General features: G+C 42.8%; 1 protein-coding gene across 1 annotated transcript in view; it reads left to right on the top strand.

Annotated features, from left to right (window-relative positions):
• The first annotated feature begins 201 nt into the window (after positions 1-201).
• The window catches only part of LOC129708122 (dynein axonemal heavy chain 9-like), a 295,482-nt gene continuing 270,487 nt past the window's right edge, over positions 202-25,196 (top strand). The window contains exons 1-9 of the mRNA XM_055653686.1: positions 202-568; positions 11,755-11,942; positions 12,791-12,949; positions 13,850-13,980; positions 15,121-15,332; positions 16,731-16,964; positions 19,390-19,557; positions 21,525-21,641; positions 24,413-24,560. Coding sequence (XP_055509661.1) covers positions 221-568; positions 11,755-11,942; positions 12,791-12,949; positions 13,850-13,980; positions 15,121-15,332; positions 16,731-16,964; positions 19,390-19,557; positions 21,525-21,641; positions 24,413-24,560 — 1,705 coding nt within the window. The 5' untranslated portion in view covers positions 202-220. The remainder of the gene's footprint in view (positions 569-11,754; positions 11,943-12,790; positions 12,950-13,849; positions 13,981-15,120; positions 15,333-16,730; positions 16,965-19,389; positions 19,558-21,524; positions 21,642-24,412; positions 24,561-25,196) is intronic.

Genomic DNA, 25,196 nt, shown 5'->3' with positions numbered 1-25,196 from the left:
TTGTTAATGGGACCAGTGTGGAGGGGCGTAGTTTGCATTGAGCTGGAGCTGCAGTTTCCAACCATGTTCTCCCTCCCCCTTCCTCTCTCACTCAAGCTCCACGTGTGAACACAAACCGCAAACAAGCCGGTTACTATGGGCACGACACGCTGATCTCTCGGGCTCCCAGACGGGGAGAGTTCGGCTGCAGTGGAGGTGGAGGTGGAGGTGGAGGGCGACCATGGGGGACAATATCTCGGACAGGCGCTGGGATTTCCTGCAGGACTACGTGCTGAAGACCATGAAGCTGAAGGCTGAGCGCTGGCACAAGTGCGCTGGCACCGAGGAGCACCGCCTGTGTATCCAGGAGTTCCTGGACAGCGGCGAGCGGCCGCTACTAGTCGTGTCCCTCAGCGCCGCCGGCTTGCTCCTGCCCTCTCTACACTTCCCCAGCCTCGGCAAGAACAAAGCCGTCTTCTTCACCAAGCGCCGCCGGGAGAAGCTCAGCGCCGACTCCATGAAGAGCAACCTGGTGTTCGGCGACCTGGCTTATTGTCCCCTGGAGCAGTTCTCAGCCCTGGTGGACGAGGTAAGGTTAGAGACCATCTCCTCTGTGGGACAATCTACAACTTGGGATCCCTCACTGTCCAAAACATCCTATTTCCCAGATTCCTGATTAATACAGGTGTTAGGGGTTATGGGGAAACGGCAGGTGAATGGAGTTAGGAGTGAGAGATAGATCAGGCATGATTGAATGGCAGAGTAGACTTGATGGACCGAAAGAGGACATGACTTCAGAATTAAGGGACAGAAGTTTAGGGGTAATATGAGGGGGAACTTCTTTACGCAGAGAGTGGTGGCGGTGTGGAATGAGCTCCCAGTGGAAGTGGTGGAGGCAGGTTCATTGGTATCATTTAAAAATAAATTGGATAGGCATATGGATGAGAAGGGAATGGAGGGTTATGGTACGAGTGCAGGCAGGTGGGACTAAGGGGAAAAAAATTTGTTCGGCATGGACTTGTAGGGCTGAGATGGCCTGTTTCCGTGCTGTAATTGTTATATGGTTATATGAATGGCCTAATTCTGCTCCTATTACCTATGACCTATTGGAGGCAGAGCTGATGAGATATTATTTTTTCTGCGGGTTGTGAGTCTTTGGGATTGTCTCCCCAAAAAGGCTTGGAAGTGCAGTCTGTGAACTTTTCCATTAAATACCCCCAAAAATCTGCTATTCAACTATTTGGTAATCTCAATGATCTGGCATCTGGGTCACTTAGTGCTGACACATGGAGTTCTCATTCCCATTCCCATTCTGTCTCTAAACTCACTCCTGTACTTCCTTTTATTCACTGGGGTGCAGTGCCTGCATCCCTTTGAATCCCGTCTGAAGAAGGGTTTCGGCCCAAAAAGTTGCCTATCTCCTTTGCTCCATAGACACTGAGTTTCTCCAGAATTTTGTGTACCTTCCCTTTGAAACTTACCTGCTTGTGTTTCAAGACAGCGTTTCCTTGAAACCAGGCCAGTTCTGCTTCCTGTTTGCCCTTTATATAGTTACAGGCTTCACTAGGATGTGTATTATGTGTACCATAACAAAGTGAATTAAAACACTGACAGAGTATTAATCGAATAACATCAATTCTATGTCTGCCCAATTAACAGAGTTTTACTGTAGGTATATTCATGATATGGGAATAACGTTTAGTGCAAAGTAAGGCCAGCAAAGTCCGATCAAGGATAGTCCAAAGGTCATCAAAAAGTTAGATAGTATTTCAGCACTGCTGTCTGGTTGTGGTAAGATGAATCAGTTGTTTGATAACAGCTGGTAAGAAACTGTCCCCGAATCTGGAGGTGTGCATTTTCATACTTCTATACCTTTTGCCTGATATTGATAATTGATAATTGCCCGATCGTTGATAATTGAGTGAGTAAAAGGTCACTGGATTGAAATGATCAATCACATCATAGAAACAAAAAATACTGGAAACACTCAACAGGTTTGGCAGAATAAAGCAAAGTATCCTTTATTGGCATTCCAACTTTTAGTTTGAACGAAATGATGTACCTTGCAGTCATGACAGAGAATAAAAATAACAGAACACACAATTAACACAGTTTAACATCCACCACAGTGAGTCTGCCAGGCACCTCCTCACTGTGATGGAAGGCAAAAGTCTTAAAGTCCTTGTCTCTTCCTTCCTTGTTCTCCCTCTGCGTTGAGGCGAACCAGGCTTTTGATGTTGGGTCCCCCGTCGGGTGATGGTAAGTCCGTGGCCGAATCCGAGCTCCGCGAACAGGCCGGTTCAAACTTAGTGGCCCGGGGCGGATCTACAGGTTCAGGTGGACGAGGGCAGTGCAGTTGCCACACCAGGCAAAGATGCATCCCATCAGAATCCATTCTGTAATGCATCATGGACATGCCAAAATCTTCCCAGATGTGGAAGAAAGTAAATACATTGATGTGTTTTCTTCATCACTGCGTCAGTATAGAATGGATCAGATTGGATTGTTGGTGTAAATAGACACCAAATGCTGGAGTAACTCAGCGGGACAGGCTACATCTCTGGAGAGAAGGAATTTGTGACCCTTCTTCAGACACCAAGGTTGTTGGTGATTTGGACGCCTGAGAACCTGACAATCTCTACTGCAGTTCCATTGACAAAGGCAAAGTTGTGTTCACCCTCTCGCTTCTATAGATCAAAAAACAAAAATGTCATCTTGCTGACATCAAGGGCCCAGTTGCCATGATACCATGAGACAAAGTTCAAAGTCTCTTTCCTGTACTTCTTCTCAACATTGTTGTTGATTTGACTGCCAATAGTGGTATTATCTGCGAAAATGAAGACTGAGTTCTGGTTGTTCTTAGTTACACAGACATGAATGTACAGTAAATAGTGCTGGAGACTACACATAGCTCTGTGGGGAACCAGTGTTGTGGGCCAGTGTGGAGAATCTTACTGCAGATGTGACCTGACCTGTTTAGTGTTTTATGCATTTTCTATTTCATTTCAGATTTCCAGCATCTGCAGTATTTTTGACTCGCATTAAAGGGCCTGTCCTACTTTCAGGACCTAATTCACAACCTTTTTTACTCGTGGACATTTTTCATCAGGCTAGAAAAATGGCCCGACCTACTTGATGCCACGAGTACCTATGACTAGCATCACGACCTACCTATGATCTACCTACGACCTACCTACGACCTCGTGACAACCATGCCGCAAGTATGAGTCAAGGGCAAACTCGGCAGAGGTTGTGAATTAGGTCTTGAAAGTGGGACAGGCCCTTTAGAGATCTGTCTTGACTCTGTTTACTGGTGGAGCAGGTTTGATGGGCTGAGTGGCCTGCTCTTTTTCCAATTTTGTCTATTTTCCAATTTTGTCTATTTGATTATTTTCTTTCAACTCATCTCTGCTGCCTGGAATTTAAATCGACTTCTAAATGTTTGCAGTAATATACATAAGCTCAATCTGCAGGCAGATTTTATTTCGGTAAATTACGTAAGTACGGATCAAAAGAATTTGGTCAAAGTCTCACAGGTACAACTTCATGTTGAGATAGCTTCAGATCCACATTGCAGTACATTAAATACACTGACTGCCATCTGATTCATTTAAAATCTAAATAATTGATGTAACATTGGTGTCTGATACTGTGTCTTGACATGTCTTCACTCAAGATCAGATTTTAATGACCTCATGATTCATAATGCTAATTTTAATTCAGTTAATTGCTATGTAGCTGGGAATAGAATTACAAATATGCAAATCCCTTGATTCATAGTAAAATTAATAACATTTACTGAGATAAAAGTGGTTTAAAATCACCTGGAAGGTGTTATTCTGCACAGTATCACTGGTTTAATATGGCATCATAGCTCAGATTTAGTTTTTAATTAACATGTGTGCCATTTGGAGCGTTATATTGTTTTATTCGTTACCAGAATTAGAAGTAGTCTTTTTTGTAATCAACGTTGTTAAATTCTGCCTTTATTCACATTTGGATATTATTCCAGTGTTCTGGGAATGTCATTCAATAATTCCCCCCCACCCTCCTTTGGAATGATAATATAGAGACGAGTGTGGTATAACCGTGCATATGTTGTGCTTCTGTAACGCTGTACTCTAACTTCGCTCAGTCTTTGACCTAAACTTGTAATATATTTAACGGAAGGTTTTAAATCAAAGTTCATTGCAGCCAGAGTTAAGGACCAAATAAAAAGGTGTTTTATACCTTGTATTTATATCCACTGCATCTGATAAATGCAGCACAATAACCAGTGCAAGAATCTCTGTTTATTTATGACCTTTTCAGCCCTTGGGTCAGATGTGATGAATAATTTAGTGTTCATTTATTTACTATGCAGTGGTTCTGCTTTTAAAGCAGAAGTGTTGAAGGCAGGTTTAAACTTGCCTATGACACCTTCTGCAGTGGAACTCGTACATGCAGACTGGTCACCCCATCAGGATTGTTAATCCCTACACAGTGTTCCTAGTGTAAATAGACACCAAAGGCGGGAATAACTCAGCGGGAGACGCAGCATATCTGGAGAGAAGGTATGGGTGACGTTTCAGGTCAAGACCCTTCTTCAGACTGAAAAGCCAGGAAAGAAAGACATTTACAATCATCCCCAAGGTTACCTGGTGAATATTGTGGGTTCAATGCCTTCTCCCTCCCTAGTTGACTAATTTCAGCAGTAAAGTTTGTAACATTTAGCCTCTGCTTGGATAGGGAGAAACAAACCCAGGCTTCATGTGTTACAGAAGTTTTCTTTTCGGGGGAACCTTCAAAACCTTTATAACTTTTGTACTATTTCACGGATCGGAACAAAACTTATTTGACTTGCAGCAGAGGAGAATGGTGAGTAAGGTGGCGAAAAATCGTAGCGCTATGGGGGATTGTTTTTGTGCAAATTTTATTACAACGCAGCCAGGAATTGGTCAAGATGAGAGTTTTAGTAATAATATTCCAGAACAAGGGGTCACAGTTTAAGGATAAGCGGGAAATCTTTTAGAACCAAGATGAGGAAAACATTTTTCACACAGAGAGTGGTGAATCTCTGGAATTCTCTGCCACAGAAGGTAGTTGAGGCCAGTTCATTGGCTATATTTAAGAGGGAGGTAGATGTGGCCCTTGTGGCTAAAGGGATCAGGGGGTATGGAGAGAAGGCAGGTACAGGATACTGAGTTGGATGGTCAGCCATGATCATATTGAATGGCGGTGCAGGTTCGAAGGGCCGAATGGCCTACTCCTGCACCTATTTTCTATGTTTCTATGTTTCTATATAGAAGATAGATGATGAGACCCTGGAAAATGAGAACCATACCCCATATCTTGGAAGCCATGTGTCTGCAAATGCAGACATTGATGATAAAATTCACCACCATCTTCAATGCATCTTTGGCCAATTGTGGAAAAGAATATCTGAACCACAGCACATGGTCAATTGGACAGCATTGATCCCGGCCATCTCGAATGCTTCTGATGCTGGATTATGTACAGCAGGCATCTGAAAGCACTGGAAGAATGTTAACACCTGAAGCCTTACCAACATCTCCAGTATTGAGGCTATACTTCCATTCAGTTAATATTATTGAACAGGTCACATCACTTGCGTGTCCTGCACCCATAGTCCAGAAAGAGATATTCCATTCCAAAGTTGTGTCATGGCAAGATTTGACCAGGTAACTGAGTTCCATCGATGCTACCTCATCCGCTGAGTTTCTCCAGCATTTTTGTCTACAAAAGATTTGGGGATATGTTTTAAGCCACTTTGAAGAAATTCCCACTAACTCCTGGGAATCATTAGCTCATGACCGCTCCATCAGGAGAAGAAGCATTCAGGCTGGTACTCAGAGCCTTGGGGCATCTATCGGAGTCACCCAGCGGGCGAGACAGCATCTACGGAGAGAAGGAATGGGCGACGTTTTGAGTCGAGACCCTACTTCTTCGGTCTGAAGAAGGGTCTCGACCCTGAAACATCACCCATTCCTTCTCTTTATAGATGCTGCCTCACCTGCTGAGTTACTCCAGCGTTTTGTGTCTACCTTCGATTTTACCAGCATCTGCAGTTCTTTCTTACACATATCAGGATCACCCTGCAGTCCTGCATGAACAACAGTTGAACCTTTCCCCTCACCAATCACATTCTCCATTTGTGGCAAATATCTATGGTTCCCACATTGGCCACATCAGTCACCTCAGGAGAACCAAGTTCAAGTTTATTGTCATGTGTCCCTGATAGAACAATGACATTCTTGCTTTGCTTCAGCACACAGAACATAATAGGCATTGACTACAAAACACATGAATAAATAAACTGATAAAGTGCAAATAACAAATAATGGGTTATTAATGTTCAGAATTTTGGCCGAGCCAGGTTTAATAGCCTGATGGCTGTGGGGAAGTAGCTATTCCTGAACCTGGTCGTTGCAGTCTTCAGGCTCCTGTACGTTCTACCTGAAGGTAGCAGGGAGATGAGTGTGTGGCCAGGATGGCATGGGTCTTTGATGATACTGCCAGCCTTTTTGAGGCAGCGCTAGAGTTGAACTAGAGCTAAAGTTGCCCATATCATATTGCACTGCATACACTCTCTCATTTCATTGAATATTCTCCCCCCATAATACCATTAACTAAACTAATGTAATATATAACTGTATCCATTCATTAATAACTACCATTAAACATATTATTAATATTAATAGATAATTCAAGATATTACTATCTTGAAAAATGCTTTAACAATGTACCAGATAATTGCGTAGTCATGTTTCTGTAAGTCAGGTGTTCAGTAACCTAGGGAGTCCCTGTATATATTTGCAGTTAATCTTCTGAAGTTCAATGCACAAAAAAGTAATATGACTCACTCCTCAAGCTGTGATGCACTTCCTTTGAGTCAGTAGCCTTGCATAGTTTTGTATGTTTGTTCATTTTGTTGTGACTTGGGTGTTGTAAATATCTCTATATTAAGTCAAGGCTTACTGTATTGTTGTCTGGTTAACTCATTCTTTTCCATTTCACCCTCGGGCCTCTTTTTCTCTAAAATGTTTTTAAAACTCTCAAAGTTGTTGTTAAGATACTTTATCTCTTGCATGTTTTTGCAGAAGAGGGCTCCAATGACACGCTGCGATCTCCTCAAGAACGTGATTGAGAATTAAGGCAAAATTAAATCATTTTTATTGAAATGCTTTTATAGAGGCCAACCCATTTCATTTCATATCTTACATAATTGAGAACAAGATTGAGAATATCATTGAGAACACTTGACACAGGTGCTACTGCACCACACTATAGGACTCTTGACATTTTAGTTACATATCACGACTACATGCATGTTATGCATTTAGTTATTCCAGGATTCTTTAATATTGTATTATTTGTGTCAGGTCTAAAACTATGTCAAAGTTAGACACAAAATGCTGGAGTAACTCAGTGCGACAAGCAGCATCTCTGGAGAGAAGGAATGGGTGACATTTCAGGTCGAGACCCTTCTTCAGACCTAAAATTATGTTGGCTTGTTGGCCTTCATAGCAAGAGGATTTGGGTATAGGAGCAAGGAGATCCTACTGCAGTTGTATCTCCTTGGTGAGACTAGTTCACTAAACTAGTGCAGTTTAGTTCTCCTAATTTAAGGAAGGACATTCTTGCTATTGAGGGAGTGCAGCATAGGTTCACCAATTTAATTCCCGGGATGGCGGAACTGACCTGTGATGAAAGAATGGGTCGACTGGGCTTGTATTCACTGGAATTTAGAAGGATGAGAGGATATCTTATAGAAACATATGCAATACTTAAAGGATTGGACAGGCTTGATGCAGGCAAAATGTTCAAGATGTTGGGGGAGTCCAGAAGCAGGGGTCACAGTTAAAGAATAAGAGGTAAGCCATTTAGGACTGAGATGAGAAAAACCTTTTCACCCAGAGAGTAGTGAATCTCTGGAATTCTCCACGGAAGGCAGTGGAGGCCAATGCCACAGAAAGGCTAACAGTGGAGGCCAATTCATTTTCTATGGATGTATGTTTCAAAAAGCCATTGGAGAGCTAGATTTAGCTCTTACAATGCTGAATGGAATCAAGGGATATTTTCCCTTCAAAATATAACCAGACTCCCTGATAACCAGGGCATGATCTTTAACGCTTCATTCAAGTAAATCAAATCAATTGAGCTGCAAACTGGCAATAATTTCTATCATATATAGATGAGGATTTGCAATGACAGCTTTGTGCCTGTTTTGTCTCTTCCATCTTTCAATAATAAAATGCTGGAAGCACTCAGGGCCAGGCAGCATCGAAGAAACTGAAAGAGTTAGTGTTTCAGACTGATGACCCTTCAACAGAACTGTGGAGCAAACCTGTTCACCTTCTGCATTTCAACTTGGATAATGGCCTCGACCGTAAAGCATAACACTTTATCTAGTTCTTTGAATCTAAGAAAGGACATTTCTGTATAAGTTCATTAAAGTGAAGCTGAAGTTACAACATGTTATCCGGGTCAGCAGCATCTATGTTAGGCAACGTTCGGGCCGAAACCCTCTTCAGACTGATTTGAGGCACAAAAGGGAAAAGGAGGAGTGCATTGAAGGAGACAGCAGCCGAGGAAGGGGAAGTCTTCACAGACTAACAAAATTGGGTTTTGCTGTGCAGACTCATATGCTCCTCATTTTGCTCCCCATGGAGGAGACCCAAAGAGAGGTATAGGGGGAGTTGAAGTGCCAGGGACTCCCTGATTATTGCGGACCGAGGGCAAACGATGATCTTTAACGCTTCATTCAAGTAAATCAAATCAATTGAGCTGCAAACTGGCAATAATTTCTATCATATATAGATGAGAGGATTTGCAATGACAGCTTTTGTGCCTGTTTTGTCTTTGCATCTCTTGCGGTTGCAAGGGAAAGTGACCGGGGAGGGGGTAGACCGAGAGGGAAGGGAAGAATCCATCTTTCAAACTGATGGAGGATAATGAACTAGGGGGACTCGGCCCTTGTTGCGAGTGCGGGGATGGGAGAGAGAGCAGTGTTGCGGGGTATGGAAGAACAGCTCAGTTCCCTGAATAGTGAGGACAGATGTCCTGGTGTGGAACGCCTCATCAGCAGATGCGGCGTAGAAAGTCCTTACAGAAAGCAGTGGGAGAAGTGTTCCAGATAGCCAGGGACTGATCGGTTACCCCTGCAATAGAGATAGTGAGGTCAAGGAATGTGGAGTGTCGGAAACCTGGTGTACCTTCTGCATGGAAGTTCAACTGGGAAGTCAGTCAGTGGCCAGGAGGTCCACCAGTCGTCGAAGCAGCATAAGGTCACTGGTATGTAGTTCAAGGATTGCTCGACGTAATCTACAAATAGGCAGGCATAGCTGGGGCCCATGCGTGTGCCCATAGCTACGCCTTGTATTTGGAAAGTGGGAGGAGTCGAACGTGAAGTTATTGAGGGTAAGGACCAGCTCCGCTAGGCAGAGGAGAGTGTCAGTGGCTGGGTATGACCAGACACACAAGGGATGTCCCAGACGGGACTGAGTGAGCAGGGATGTGAATAGAATTCATACTGGGCTCACTGAGTTACCAAATATCCAACAAGTCTTAGAAGGAAAAATGTAAATGCGGATGGGACGTGCCTTTGTGATGTTACCACAGTTGAATTGCTTTGTGACACATAACATCCAACCCTGGAAACAAAAGCAACTACACTGGAGGGCTGCTTGAAGTTATGCATCTGTTCTGTTAGAAAAACATGATAGCATTGGGTCGAAGGTAGAAATCTGCAAAATTAATCAATGGAGATAAAATGTAGCACCTTAAGCTTCAGGATTAGCAGGTTTAAAATTGCTCATCATGTTACCATGTGAAGATTTTAAAACCAACAAAAGAACTGGGTAGACAAAAATGCTGGAGAAACTCAGCGGGTGCGGCAGCATCTATGGAGCGAAGGAAATAGGCAACTTTTCGGGCCGAAACCCTTCTTCAGACTAACTTCAAAAGAACTGGATAGCTGCCAGTTTGTTTTTGTGTCTTGTTGCTTGGTAAATTGTGTATTAGGATATTCCTAGTGTTGGTTAGTGTTGGAAGATTGGATAGAGTTATACTGTATATCAGGTGCCATTACTCATTGTGTACAGAATGAGCTGCTTAGAGACAGTTTATATGACAGTGTGTTTGTAATCATAAAATGAGTTGTTACCTTTGTTTCCTGTTGCTTAGCAAATGCTTTGAAAAAGGCTGCTTCATTGACAGCAATGTGATAATTGCCGTGAGATATTTGGCTGCAATCATATCGCTGAAAAAGGTTCCTGATTAGAACCCAGTGAGTGCAAAACTCAAGCAGCAGGTCAAGAGACAAGTTATGATTTGTCATCCTAGGCAAGGGGTCGGCTCCGATGGTAAGTCCACGTCCCCACGGTGGGGCTCAAAGTTAGTTCCGAGCCAGGCCGCCAGCTCCATGATGTTAGGCCGCGGAGTGACTGGTGATACGATCCGGTAAACAAGCGTAGCTCCGGCAAGGTAATAGAACAAAAAAAAGTTTCCCCCTCCCTCACCCCCCACCATAAAACAAACAAGAGAACATTAACTAAAACTTTTAAAACACACTAAAAATAACAAAAAGAAAGATGAAAAGCCAGACAGACTGTTGGGGGTCTAGAAATCCGTTGGAGGTATCCCGTGCAGCTATGAATCTTGCAGACCAAGGCACCAGCAGTCTGCCAGGAACTGAGCTATGCATAATTTCAAAATCAACGATCAGAGGACATGGGTTTAGGGTAAGGAGGGAAAGATCTAATAAGAACCTGAGGGGTAACTTTATCACACAAATGGGGGTGGGTGTGTGGAACAAGCTGTCAGGTGAGGTAGGGGCGAAGGACAATAGACAATAGGTGCAGGGGTAGGCCATTCGGCCCTTCGAGCCAGCACCGCCATTCAATGTGATCATGGCTGATCATCCACAATCAGTACCCCGTTCCTGCTTTCTCCCCATATCCCTTGACTCCGCTATCTTTAAGAGCTCTATTTAACTCTCTTGAAAGTATCCAGAGAACCAGCCTCCACCGTCCTCTGAGGCAGAGAATTCCACAGTCTCACAACTCTCTGTGTGGAAAAAATGCTTCCTCATCTCTGTTCTAAGTGGCTTACCCCATATTCTTAAACTGTGGCCCCTGGTTCAGGACTCCCTCAACATCGGGAACATGATTCCTGCCTCTAGCGTGTCCAAACCCTTAATAATCTTATATGTTTCTATAAGATCCTCTCTCATCCTTCTAAATTCCAGAGTATACAAGCCCAGCTGTTCCATTCTATCAACATATGACAGTCCCGCCATCCCGGGAATTAACCTTGTAAAACTACGCTGCACTCTCTCAATGGCAAGAATGTCCTTCCTCAAATTTGGAGACCAAAACTGCACACAATACTCCAGGTGTGGTCTCACTAGGGCCCTGTACAATCCCTGTACAGGGCCCTCACTAGGGTCGATGTGGGGAAGTTGGGCCATAGGGCTTGTTTCTTCTTCTTCTTCTTCTTCTTGCGTATGACGTGCACAGCCTAAAGTTGTAGGCCAACTTGGTCTTTTTGATCTTATTTGATTGTACATGCCGGGTTGATTACATTCGTCGAAACGGGGCGGACCACGTGAAGGTTGCAATCTCCCACCCCAGGGCTTGTTTCCATGCTGTACGATTCTATGACTCTATTGTAAGTTTGAAGAGAGCAAATGTATGTGAATCTTCAATAACATATAGGATAGTGTATAATGTGCTCAGCTCTACATTAACCAGCGCTCTCTCTTGTTCTCTCCAGGTAGTGGTGCCGGTTTTGACCAACAGCAGGAATCACGGCTATTGGCCGCAGGTTGTGTCCCAAGATGTCGTACGTCACGCCCACAGCCTAAAGAGCAGTGTCTTTGTAGTTGTGGGGCAAGTGCAGGGCAAGACGATGCTGCCTTTGCCCGTCGGAGCAGAGAGAGCTGCTATTGGTTTGCGCAAAAAGTAAGGGCCTATCCAAATGTTTTTCTGAATAAAAGGCCACTTGCTTTTAGGTCATAAGGTCAAAACGAACATGATTAGAATTAGGCCATTCGGCCCATCAATTCCCCTCCGCCATTCAATCATGGCTGATCTATCTCTCTCTCCCAATGCCATTCTCCTGCCTTCTCCTCATAACCTCTGACACCCGTACTAATCAAGAATCTATCTATCTCTGCCTTAATAATATCCGCTGACTTGGCATCCACAGCCTTCTGTGGCACATTCCACAGATTCATCACCCTCTGACTAAAGACATTTCTCCGCATTTCGGTTTGGGATCCTTCATCCGACTGCAGAAATATCCTGTCCGAAACGTTGCCTATCCATGTTCTCCAGAGATGTTTCCCGAGTCGCTGAGTTAGTCCAGCACCGTGGGTTCTAGGAAAAATTTACAACTCTGATCGGAGCCACTGAGGGTATGGAGTGTACACTCTATGGCACCATTTGCAAGGTTCAGGACAATCCAAGGGATGTGATGGCCACAGTTAGAATGTGTATGTATCACTTCTGCTTCTGAAGTGATTGATGGGAATAAGTCATGTATTTATGGCTACCTTTCAGTCATGCTAGGCACAGTATGACATTGTGGCTGGCACATGGGTCGGGATGTAGACACATTTTCAAGATGTCCTAAAAATTACATGTTTGTTCCAGGCAGGGATGATGGAGCATGGTGCTTGGAAGCCTGTACAAAAATTCCAATGGGAATGGAATATTTCCTGGGGATCTCAACCACAATATGACGGAATTTGCAACACAGTGTTTGGGACAATGGATGTGTTTAATGCATTTCTCTGATCTCCTTGCAGTGGTAGCAGTCTAGATAAAGGGGTGGCACATGCAGTGGAGTCTGTTATCATTGACTGGAGCCACCAGATCAACGATGTGCTGAAGAGAGACTCTTCTGAACCTTTGCTGGCTGGCTACAATCCCAACCCAAATGTGGAACAGGAGTTCTGGAAAAACAGGTACCGTTCCTTCAAAACTACCTGGATTTGGACAGACATTTGTTTAGTTTAGTTTAATTTAGAGATACAGCGCGGAAACAGACTCTTCGGCCGATCGAGTCCTCACTGACCAGTGATCCCCGCACATTAAGGCAGGGGGATCTAGGACTACAGGTGCATGGTTCCTTGAAGGTGGAGTCGCAGGTAGATAAGGTGGTCAAAAAGGCTTTTGGCATTTTGGCCTTCATCAGTCAGAGTATTGAGCACGGAAGTTGGGAGGTCATGCTGCAGTTGTATAAGACGTTGGTGAGACCGCATTTCGAATATCGTGTTCAGTTCTGGGCACCATGTTATGGGAAAGATATTGCCAAGCTTGAAAGGGTTCAGAAAAGATTTATGAGGATGTTGCCGGGACTAGAGGGTGTGAGCTATAGAGAGAGGTTGAGTAGGCAGGGTCTCTATTCCATGGAGCGCAGGAGGATGAGGGGGGGATCTTATAGTGGTCTACAAAATCATGAGATGGATAGATCGGTAGAACATGTTGAAAATCCAGTGGTGACCAGATCATCCCGTGACATGTATGGTCGTGAGTAGTCACTCAAAGAGTCGTACCTTTTTCTGGTCGCTGCTGGATTTTCAACATGTTGAAAATTTTCGGTGACCTGCTGCGACTATGACAGGTGCCGGCAAGCCGCCGAAAAAAATCGCACAAGTGGGACAGGCCCTTCAGGCACATTGCTACTACTGTTGAAACCCCTTGCATTGAATTGGAGAGCAGTGAAGTTGTGTTTCTTTAAGACTATTTAACCTCTCGCATTGCCTTCAAAGCACTGTCATTCAGATGCATTGTTGATGTATTAGTAAATGTGTTGATGTGTTTACTAATTACAATTCTTTGACTTTGATTTCAACCTGCCTTAGGTGCAGTAACTTGAAATGCATTTACGATCAGCTGAGGTCAAGAAAAGTGAGGAAGATGGTGGAGTTACTGGAGAGGATGGGGAGCAGCTACTTCCCAGTGTTTAAAACCATGTTCAGTGACGTTGTTGCAGGTAGGAGCTCAAATTCGTAAGATGAATCGGGAAATCAAAATCTTTCCAATTAAGTCAGCGCCCTGTGAATTGTTCTTTAATTTCCAATATTGTACAGCCATTATTTTATGCAGTCAGTTTCACTTTTCTGGTCACATTAATGGAGACAAGATATGAATCATATGATGGGTGGATATTACTTTGTAGAACCATTTCAGTGAGTTTAATACAGAATGATGGAAAGGCTCAATATCTGGAGAAAGACATGTAGTTCATGTTTCAATTTAATGACTCCTCATCTGCTCAACTCTCACACAGAAGTATTAACTCTTTTTTTCCCTCTCTCCACAATTACTGTTGAGTGTTTGAAGTGTCTATTTATTACTATTTATGGTATTTTTTGTTTTTTTGTTTAAGGGCATTGATATTACTTAATGGACCTGGGTTCTGGTCAAAAGTGTTAACATAGATATAAATAGCAATGTGTGGGAAGGAACTGAAGATGCTGCCTATATACCATAGATAGACACAAAATGCTGGAGTAACTCAGTGGGACAGGCAGCATCCCCGGAGAGAAGGAATGGGTGACGTTTCGGGTCGAGATGCATCTTCAGCCTCTGAAGAAGTCTGAAGTAGGACGTCAACCCACAAACGTCACCCATTCCTTCTCTCCAGAGAAGCTATAAGTAGCAAGTTTGATTGGATGTACCATTGATATGTGCATTGCTCTTTCTCTCCCCTTCCTCTGGATATTCCACCAATACAATGTCTAGGGGATGTACAAATGATTTATCAGTAGATAGAGCACAATGTCGGACTGTACAGTTGCAGCATTATCTATATTAAAATGATGTCCCAATACTTTAATGGAGTTATATTGCTATTTTCACCTGCATACTTTTCTCTTGTTTATCTACATACAAAGTAAGTGTTGGAATTTGCCAGGTGTGTGCATATATAAGCAAATAATAAATCTACACCTCAGTTGGAAGGGTGAATTCACTGCAGGTCATGAGTTGATTTCCCAAATACTTGAATACTGGTCAGCTGGACAAGACTGAGCAGTTCAAAATAAATTGCTACATTTTCACTGCAATACATCCGCGTCTGCATGAGAGGCTTAACATCATCTAATTTGTGTTTATCACTGTCTCCTGCCAGCTCTGACTGAAGCAAGGGATGTCACTTTGCATTTGAAGCCACTCCAGTGCCATTTTGAGGATATTGAGAATGCGGACTTCAATGAGCTGAAGCCAATGCTGAGCTGCTTCATGCACCTGGTGTGCCTGGTCTGGGCCAGATCTAAGTACTACAACACCCCAGCTCGTATCATTGTCCTGTTGCAGGAGACCTGCAACCTTCTTATTCAGCAGGTACCGTCAACGGCAGTGATCTGGTCACTACAGACAAAACGCCGATAAAATATTACATGACTATTTGGAAATCTAGATGGTTTGGTATCTGACTCAAGTGGGGTGACTGATTGGACACCCAGTTCCCAAGCTCCCTGTCCATTCACTGGAACCCACATTCTTAGTTTAGTTTAGAGATACAGCGCGGAAACAGGCCCTTCGGCCCACCGAGTCCGTGCCGACCAGCGATCACCCCCACACACTAGTTCTATCATAAATACCAGGGAATTTATACATTTTTCGCGAAGCCAATTTAACCTACGAACCTGTATGTCATTGGCGTGTGGGAGGAAAACCAGAGCCCCCGAGAAAACCCATGCAGTCACAGGGAGAACGTACAAACTCGGTACAGATAGCACCCGTAGTCAGGGTTGAACCCAGGTCTCTGGTGCTGAAAGGCATCAACTCTACCGCTGCACCGCCGTACATTCTTTCTCCCTTTTCACTCAGTGGAGTCCGCAGTGCCCAAGTTCCCTCTTTGCTTATGGAGTCCCTGTTCCCGTCTGCCTTTCCACTCGCTGGGTCTCCAGTTCCCGCTCTCACTTTCCCCTCACTGTGGCCCTGATCCCTACAATGTATTTAACATATTTGGGCCCTGACCCCATGCTACCTTTCACCTCCATGCAACTGCAGTTGACATGTTCCTTTTCAACATAGCTGATGAATTGGAAAATGTATTTTAATACTGCGTTGCATAGATAATAAAAGAGTGATTTAAGAGTATTGAGTTGATCTGGAATATCTGCCATTCTGACAGATTATGCCCTGTTAGATCCGGGAAGATTTAACAGGAACCCGAGGAGCAACTTTTTCACAGAGGGGGGTGGGTTTATGAGTTGAGCTGCCAGAGAAAGTAGTTGAGGCAGGAACTGTAATAGATTTGCACAAGGTGTAAAGGGATGTGAGCTAAATGTCATCATATGGGACAAGCGGAAATGGGCCGTCTTGGTCAAGTTAGACTGAAGTGCCTGTTCCTGTGTGGTATGATTCTATGACAAAAGATATTGAATAATTTACAATTACTCTCCCCTTCCATGTTATTATGTTGTTCTTCAAGTCAGGCCAGTATGCCCTTGAGCCATGATCCCATCTAGCATCCTATCACTGCTACAACACCAGCTCAGTAGAGTCTGATTGTAGCACTCCCTTTAATTGTGTCCTTCCCTTTTGTTGAAGAAGGTGATTCAGCCTTCATTGAACTCAGCTGGGATGAGTAATTGAGCTCGCTGAGGAACGAGCATTGTGCATGCTTGGACTGTTTCCACATTCATTCCATGTGAAAGTCAGCATCAGGCAACATTGTGCTTGAGAACGCCTCCTGCTTCTTCATTGTATCTACGCTGTTCCCACATGTTGCAGGCACGTGTTTATGTCAACCCGGAGGACATCCTGAAGGGTGAGGTGGACGAAAACTTGAGCAAGGTGCGGGAAGCCGCCGGCATCCTCTGTTTTTTCAAGCAAATTTTTGAAGAAAAGCGTGAAAATTTGAGGAGCTATTACAAGGAGGATGAGACAGTGCGAGAGTGGGACTTTAATTCGCTGCTCATCTTTGCCCGAATGAACTGTCACCTCAAGAGACTTGAGCAGATTGAGGTAAGATGATCACTTTCGGTAATAACATATAATGAATCTCGTATCCTTAGTTTTCTTTTCAGGAACCATCTTTGCAAAATACGTTAATGATATCGAGTTTCTTGTAATTTTTTTAAATCAAACTTGTCGGAGCATTTGAGTTAATGGCATTAGTTAACGATGCAGATAGCTTGTGCAGAAAACCACTGTTATTTTTTCCCCTCATTTATCTTATTAATGCATTGAGGACTTTTATTTTTCTAGTAAGCTTTAAGAGTCTGTGGTTAAAGTTGTGCTGTGTGGATGCTCCTAACATGCATTTCAGAATGTTCATGGTGCAAGAAAATTAATGACAATGATGTAGAACTGTTTAATGAAGTCAGTGATTGGAGGTAATGAAATACTTGGAAGATAAAGTACAGAAAGCTGACGGTCATTGGCATCAGCCCATTCTTTCTGCAGAGCTAAGTGGTTTGTTATTTATTTGTAATCTCGAGAGCTCTGGTAAATGTTCCTATAAATTCTTGAAAGTAATTAAGTTAAAATCCAGAAAATTAATGTTTATTATATGGATGATTCCAACTCCTAGATGGCACCTGCAGTATAACCATATAACCATATAAACACTGTATCAACACACTTTTCCATTGGGTGCTTCACCATTTGTGATGAAGTCATCTTTGAGGTCACTTTTTATTAGGAAATGCTACTGAAGTTCTGTTGTATTCTTTTGTAGTGGCATTATGAAGAGATATAACTCTGCAATTATTGGTGGGCTCCATTTGCTCCTTTGGTTGAATAATAGAGTTGCACTTGAGCTTGTGTCGTGAGACACATTTATAATTATGGGGTAGACGACAAAGGATGTGCTTCTCATATAAACAGGAATTAACGTTGTCTTCTGAAAATAAAAATAAAAATGACATTTGCTGCTCCTAATCTATTTTTTAAAAAAAAGATTGATTGCCTGGGCTTGGGTAAAGTTATAGACTGAAGAAAAGTGAGACTGTTGGTGAGGGTAAATGCATTTTAATTTTTCTGCTGGATCCAGTCCACTTGTTTTGCTTATTCCCCACTGTTGTACTAACTTACCTGATGCAGTCTTCCCATCCACTCTCCTCACGACTGCTGGGTTCCTGATCTCATGCACTCTTGCAGTGATATATTCACCAAGCCTCCAATGATCTACAATCTCTCCTCTCTCCAATGAATCCTCCTATCTCAGCCCAACTCTTCTGCTGCCTATTCTGAGATCTAAGATGAGAAACCATTCTCTTGCACATAGAATTGTTGTGAATAGGAGCACAATTCTTAATAAGCTGATAATAGCAGGTCCAACGATAAGATCTAAAATCTAATTGGTGAAAAACTTAAACAAGTATACGGTTTTGAAGAAAGAGTAAGTAAGTAAAGAGCAAAAATACAAAACAGTTCCAAAGATCTGCGTAAGCATGACGGGATAAATGTACTCTCTGTACCCTTGTTAGTCTATAATTCCATGAATGTCCTTGGGCAATGATATAAAGTCCAGGAGCCTGCAGTTGCACTTCAATTATTAAAAAAGCAGCTAATTAGCAACTTTATCCTTAATAATTGGATATATCAAGGAATTATCAAGTTCTGGAATCCTTCAGATAACTTGGGAACTTGTTCTCAAGGGCAATATCTTTTCAGAAAAGAAGTACAAGCTTACTTTCATCTTGTATCAGTAAAATCGATGTTAATTTATTTTGATCTGTAAACCTGAACAGAAACACTTGCTTGAAGCAACATGTTTGGATTCCCTTGCTCCAAATGTGCGTCGTTGCACTTCATTCATCCGGGGGATGTGCTCCGCCCAAGAGTTTACTCCCTTCGTCACTCGAGATTGGGGTTGGAAACTGCGACCTTCACGTGGTCCACCCTGTTTCGACTAATGCAATCACCCCGACGTGCACAAACAAAGAGATGTCGTGTTTTGGTGTCTACGACCTTAGGCTGTGCACACCATACGCAAGACGAAGAAGACTCAAGATTAATTTCTGATCTCTTAGACCTCTGTCCCCCTGTTTTCTTTATATTTCATATCTTCTGTGAAATCACAAATGTTTTATCTCTCATTTCTTTTAGCCTTCTGATGCAGCATGGATCATGAACCCTTCATTCAGTTTACCAGGGACATTGTACCTGCAATGAACAGATCAAAATTATATGGGACAAAGGTGACAGGGTAGCTTATTCAGTAAGAGCCTAATCTTTGTTAAAAGCTCACAGTTTTAATACACCAAACACAAATGTGTTCACTTCTCTCTTAATTGGCAAGATTTCTTCTCTTTATATATGTGCATTGGAGACATTTACCAAGGTGATCATTATAAATCAGCTCTAATATTGAGCCTTCACAACTAACTGTAAAGCAGATGCGGCAATTTCAACTGCGTTTGTCCTTTGTTGTTTTTTTTTAAAGGATTTCTTGGTGACAGCCCAAGATATATTTAAACTAGAAAAAGTTGAGTTTGGAGGGATTCGGGGTAAGTCCTTAAGCCAGCAGGTGGCGCAGATGTATGATGAATTCCTGGAGCTGTACAAAGTGTTCACAGACCATACCTACGACTGTTTGGATCCTGCTAACCAGGTAGGAACTTGTCTACTGTTATGTGATACAACCAAATGAGAAACAAATCTATTTTGCCCGACTTTTCGTAAATTAGGAAAGTGAAGATGGTATGATGAATTCTAATGCTGATTTGGTTTATTTTAAACAGGAAGATCAGGACTGCAAGTTCTCCTTTTAGAAATATGTAGCCAAAATTATAAAATAATATTTTAATATAATATACATCTAAAATTCAACTCCAGTCAGCGGGGCTAAATGCACCTAATATTTATGAGAATACCTTGTATTCTGCGTCTGAAACTCTCTCTGGTAGAGAACACATGGGCCTGGGTGTACAGTTTGCATTTAGCTAAGGTTGATTTAGCAATCTTTGAGTAGGAAAATACCATGAAATGTTCTAACGAGTGGAAACATAAACATAGAGGCACAGCCACTAACTAACTCAAGAGTTGTGCTTCTGCAGCTGCCAATCTACAAACAATACAGTGGACAACTAGTCATTGTGGAGAGGGTTTCTGTTCCTCTCCGTTGTACTAGACAATCAAATAAATGCTGGAATTTTAAGATAAAAACAGAAAATGCTGAAAAATCTAGACTCTAGATTCCCAACGTATGGCGTACGCCCCACATGGGGGCAATTTGATTTTTAAGGGGGGCAATTGAGGAGGTCTGGGTCCAAATTTTCGATTTTTATTTTTTTGGATTTTCCATATGTAGTTTATGTTTCAGATGTTATTTTGAGTAAATAATTTTTTTGGGGTAAAAAAGGTCTTTATTGTGTAGTTATTACATAATCACCGCGCCTTCGTTCTTCACGCACGTCGCACGAAGCGCGCGGGGTCATGGGAGAACCTTATTTATTGAATTGGATTTAGAAATGCGACTCAAAGAGCTTTTGCTAAGTTACCCTTATAATATCTATTTCCTCCGTTTTCTCTCAAGAGAAAGCAAGGGGGGGGGGGCATCAGGATTTTAGAGGTGATTAGGTGGGGCATGGTCAAAAAAAAGGTTGGGAACCACTGCTCTAGAGGGTCAGGCTGCATCCATGAGAAAAATAAACTATTATAAGCCTTGACCAGAAAAATTAATTGTTTAAGAAGCCAGACAACTTTTAATAAACCGGTCGGTTTACTCAAGGACCTGCCCCACTGCGGCTACCTAATTGGCGAGTTTAGAAGAGTTTTCCCTCGACTCATACTCGCAGCATGGTCGAAACGAGGTCCTAGGAGGTCTTTGTAACTCTCCTTCATGCTCGAGAGTAGTCCCCGCGAACTCGAGACCTCAGTTAGGTCGCGGCGTATTTTTCAACATGCTGAAAAATGCCTGCGAGTAAAAAAAGGTCGCCGTGGAAAAAATCGATTATTTTTTAACAAGTAGGCTTAGGTCGTAGTAGTAACTATCTGTGCATACGAGTTAAAAAGATAAGCCATTGAGATCATCGCTGCACATCAGTAGTCACTCATTTCAAAATTAATCCGTTTATATTTATTATAAAAGATCAACTCCCAATTGTCATTATTCATTTTCACCGACTAAGTTAGAGTCGGCCGAAGGGCCTGTTTCCATGTCTCTATGACTATGTATTCTCAGTAACATCATCTATTCTCCAATAATAGCTTTAGGCAGTGAACTGTTGCAATCTGGGGCAGATTTTGCTTGATGTATGCATGCACAAAATTGGACAATGGTTTTAGTTTAGATGGCAATGATTGTATAAATGTCACTACCTTCAAAGTCATACTTTGTTTTATTCATCAAGGGATGTGGGGTTTGCAGGCTAAACCAGCCCTAATTAGCCTTCATAAACCGCCTATGATCTGCGTTCCTGGTTCAAACCGTTAAAGGATTTTTATTCCCTGTTTCTTTTCATCGTGTTGGCCAGTGAACTAAATCTCTATTACCATATTGTACAGCAGGAAATACTTACAATATTTGGCTGGAAGATTCTGACAATTTGTTTTTTAAATTATTTTCTTTATTCGTAGGAATTTGAAGCAGATTTTCTAAACTACAAGATGAAAATTGAGGACATTGATCGACGGCTGGCCACCATTTTCGGTCAGGCTTTTGACGATGCCTATAGTTTGGAGCATGCATTCAAGGTCTGTTGGGCATGTGATGGATATGGACCATTGGCTGATGTGATACCTTAAAGTCCTAGGCAGTAGAACAAGGTTATGGGGAGAAGGCAGGAGAATGGAGTTTGGAGGGAGAGATAGATCAGCTGTGATTCAATGGCAGGGTAGATTTATGGGCCAAATGGCCTAATTCTACTCCTATTCCTTATGACCTAAAGACAAAGTTTAGTTAAAGATTAGACTGCTTGACATAGCAAAAGGATTTGAGTATAGGAGCAGGGAGGTTCTACTGCAGTTGTACAGGGTCTTAGTGAGACCACACCTGGAGTATTGCGTACAGTTTTGGTCTCCTAATCTGAGGAAAGACATTCTTGCCATAGAGGGGGTACAGAGAAGGTTCACCAGACTGATTCCTGGGATGTCAGGACTTTCATATGAAGAAAGACTGGATAGACTCGGTTTGTACTCGCTAGAATTTAGAAGATTGAGGGGGGATCTTATAGAAACTTACAAAATTCTTAAGGGGTTGGACAGGCTAGATGCAGGAAGATTGGTCCTGTTGTTGGGGAAGTCCAGAACAAGGGGTCACAGTTTAAGGATAAGGGGGAAATCTTTTAGGACCGAGATGAGAAAAACTTTTTTCACACAGAGAGTGGTGAATCTCTGGAATTCTCTGCCGCAGAAGGTAGTTGAGGCCAGTTCATTGGCTATATTTAAGAGGGAGTTAGATGTGGCCCTTGTGGCTAAAGGGATCAGTGGGTATGGAGAGAAGGCAGGAACAGGATACTGAGTTGGATGATCAGCCATGATCATATTGAATGGCGGTGCAGGCTCGAAGGGCCGAATGGCCTACTCCTGCACCTATTTTCTATGTTTCTATGTCTTGCTGTTGCCCAGTATGCAGACTGGAGCAAGCCAAATGTATATCCCAATGAATCTTCTTGAACAGCATAAGCTCTGAAGGCTTGAATAGATTCTTGAGAGTCTCTGGTGTGAAGGACTGACTGAAAGAACCTCCTTGAGGGCGTTTTGCCATCCTGACTGCTGACTGGGTCAGTTGGAGACTTGAGACAGTGCACCTTATTTTGGAAGTAATATCATCTATGAAATTAGTAGGGTGGTTGTTCCTGCCTGGCAATAGCCTGCTCACCAGCATTAATGTTGAGTCTTCAGTGCAAAACATGGCACTGTTAGCAAAACACCAATTGCTGGAGTAACTCATTGGGTCAAGCGGGATCTGTGGAAGGGTTGGATAGGTGAAGTACAGACCTTGTTCAGACCAAGCAGTCCTGCATCTGCAGTTCCTTGTAACTCCATGGTAATGTTAGAGGCTTGCGAAGCAATGCGCCTTACTTTTGACTTGGTTTGTAGACAAAGTATAACATGACTTGTTCACCTAATTCAGGTCATGAATAATTCTAGATAATCTTAAATCTGTAAAATCCTTCCTGATGCTGAAACCTGTGAGTTCCATTTGAAATTGGGCTGATCGCAGATGACAAGTTATGGGCAAGAATTCTTTCAATCTTATTAGAATGCACCCAGATATAAGTTGGCTGTGAGACGAGGAAAGGGGTAGGAAGTTGAAAGATAACAATGTAATTATATCATGTCACTCCATTTTTTTGGTGCCTAAATTTTGCTTTTTTTCTGCCACAAATGAAGCCAATTTGAGATCTAAAGAGTGTATTCTGCTTAGGTTCTCTCATCGGAGTCTGGGTAACACATATTAAAATAGCACACAGTAAACCTGCTGGGTAGGAAGGAACTGCAGATGTTGGTTTAAACCGAAGATAGACACACAAAGCTGGAGTAACTCAGCAGGTCTGAAAGTATCTCTGGAGGAAAAGAATAGGTGTCTAGAGAAGGATCTGAACCCAAAACGTCACCTATTCCATTTCTCCAGAGATGAATAAACTGATTTTCAAACATTGAAACAGTTTGAAGTTATCTGAAATACAGATTTTAAAAACAATGGTTTTGATTAATTAGTTATTAATAATGTTATTATTGATGTTTAATATTTTGTGTCATTCTTAATTGTTATTGTATGTCGTGTTGTTACTTGCGAGCGGAGCACCAAGGCAAATTCCTTGTATGTAAACATACTTGGCCAATAAACCTGTTTAAGAAGGAACTGCAGATGCTGGAAAATTGAAGGTCGACAAAAATGCTGGAGAAACTCAGCGGGTGCGGCAGCATCTATGGAGTGAAGGAAATAGGCAACGTTTCGGGCCGAAACCCTTCTTCAGACTGATGTGAGGGGGGGGGGGGGGGGGGGGGGGGGGGGGGGGGGGGGGAAGGGGGGAAAGGAAGAGGTGGAGCCAGTGGCTGAGGGAGAGCTGTGAAGGAGAGGAGAAAGTAAGGATGACCTAAAATTAGGGAAGTCAATGGTTATACCGCTGTCAGGGGGGATGAGGCTGGGGCTGGAGTTTGCACCCCAGCGGTATGAACATTGACTTCTCTAATTTTAGGTAGTCCTTACTCTCTCCTCCCATTCTCAGCTCTCCCTCAACCCACTGGCTCCACCTCTTCCTTTCTTCTCCCCCCCCCCCCCCTCCCCCACCCCACCCTCACATCAGTCTGAAGAAGGGATTCGGCCCGAAACATTACGTATTTCCATAGATGCTGCCTCACCTGCTGAGTTTCTCCAGCATTTTTGTCTGGCCAATAAACTTATACATTCATTCATTCATTCATTCATTGATCGATACCTGCTATTCAATGTAAAGAATTGTCTAGACAATTATAAAATGTTTTCCTGCATTCTAAGTTGTGTCCCCGTTTCTCCCCAGTTGCTGGACATGTTTGGCAGCCTCCTTGATCGGCCCCTCATAGCAGCCAGCGCATGTGACAAATATCCTCACCTCATCGTGATGTTCACCAAGGACTTGGATGATGTTAAACACATTTATAATCGGCACATGCAGAAAGCAGAATTAGGTATTAATTCATTTGAATAAATTCTGGCTGTAAACATTGATATCTTGGTGGGTGTACGAGCAAAATGGAAAGCCCTTGCAGAGTTGGCGTCAATATTCATTGTTGTACAACTGATTATTTTGTTGATGATTATTATTTCAGTTTGTGTACTGCAACGACAGATAAAGCACTAGTGTTCAGGGGACAATTGTATAGAAGGTCAAACAAGGACACTGTTGGGGATCTAATGTTTCAGCCCTATTGGGAGTTCAAGTTCAAGTTCACATTTATTGTCGCATGCACCAATTAAGGTACAGTGATAGGGTTACACAAAAAAGCTGGAGAAACTCAGCGGGTGCAGCAGCATCTATGGAGCGAAGGAAATAGGCAATGTTTCGGGCCGAAACCCTTCTTCAGACTGATCGGGGGGCGGGGGTGGGTGGGGAATCACAGATGGGGGACAGTTGGAGAGGAGGTTGTGAAACTGTCTCCGGAGAGAAGAGGAGAACTTCTTCAAGGTGGGCATATCTTGAAGAGATAACGCAGTAGGTACAGTGATATTTGAGTTACCATACAGCCATACAAGTAAAGGGAACCCAATACACAATAGAATTTAACACGGACATCCACCACAGTGGAATCAGCATTCTTCACTGT

This window comes from Leucoraja erinacea, chromosome 23, assembly GCF_028641065.1.
Source record: "Leucoraja erinacea ecotype New England chromosome 23, Leri_hhj_1, whole genome shotgun sequence".
NCBI lineage: Eukaryota > Metazoa > Chordata > Chondrichthyes > Rajiformes > Rajidae > Leucoraja > Leucoraja erinaceus.
The sequence above is the reverse complement of the archived record's forward strand: the minus strand, read 5'-3'. Positions and strand labels throughout refer to the sequence as shown.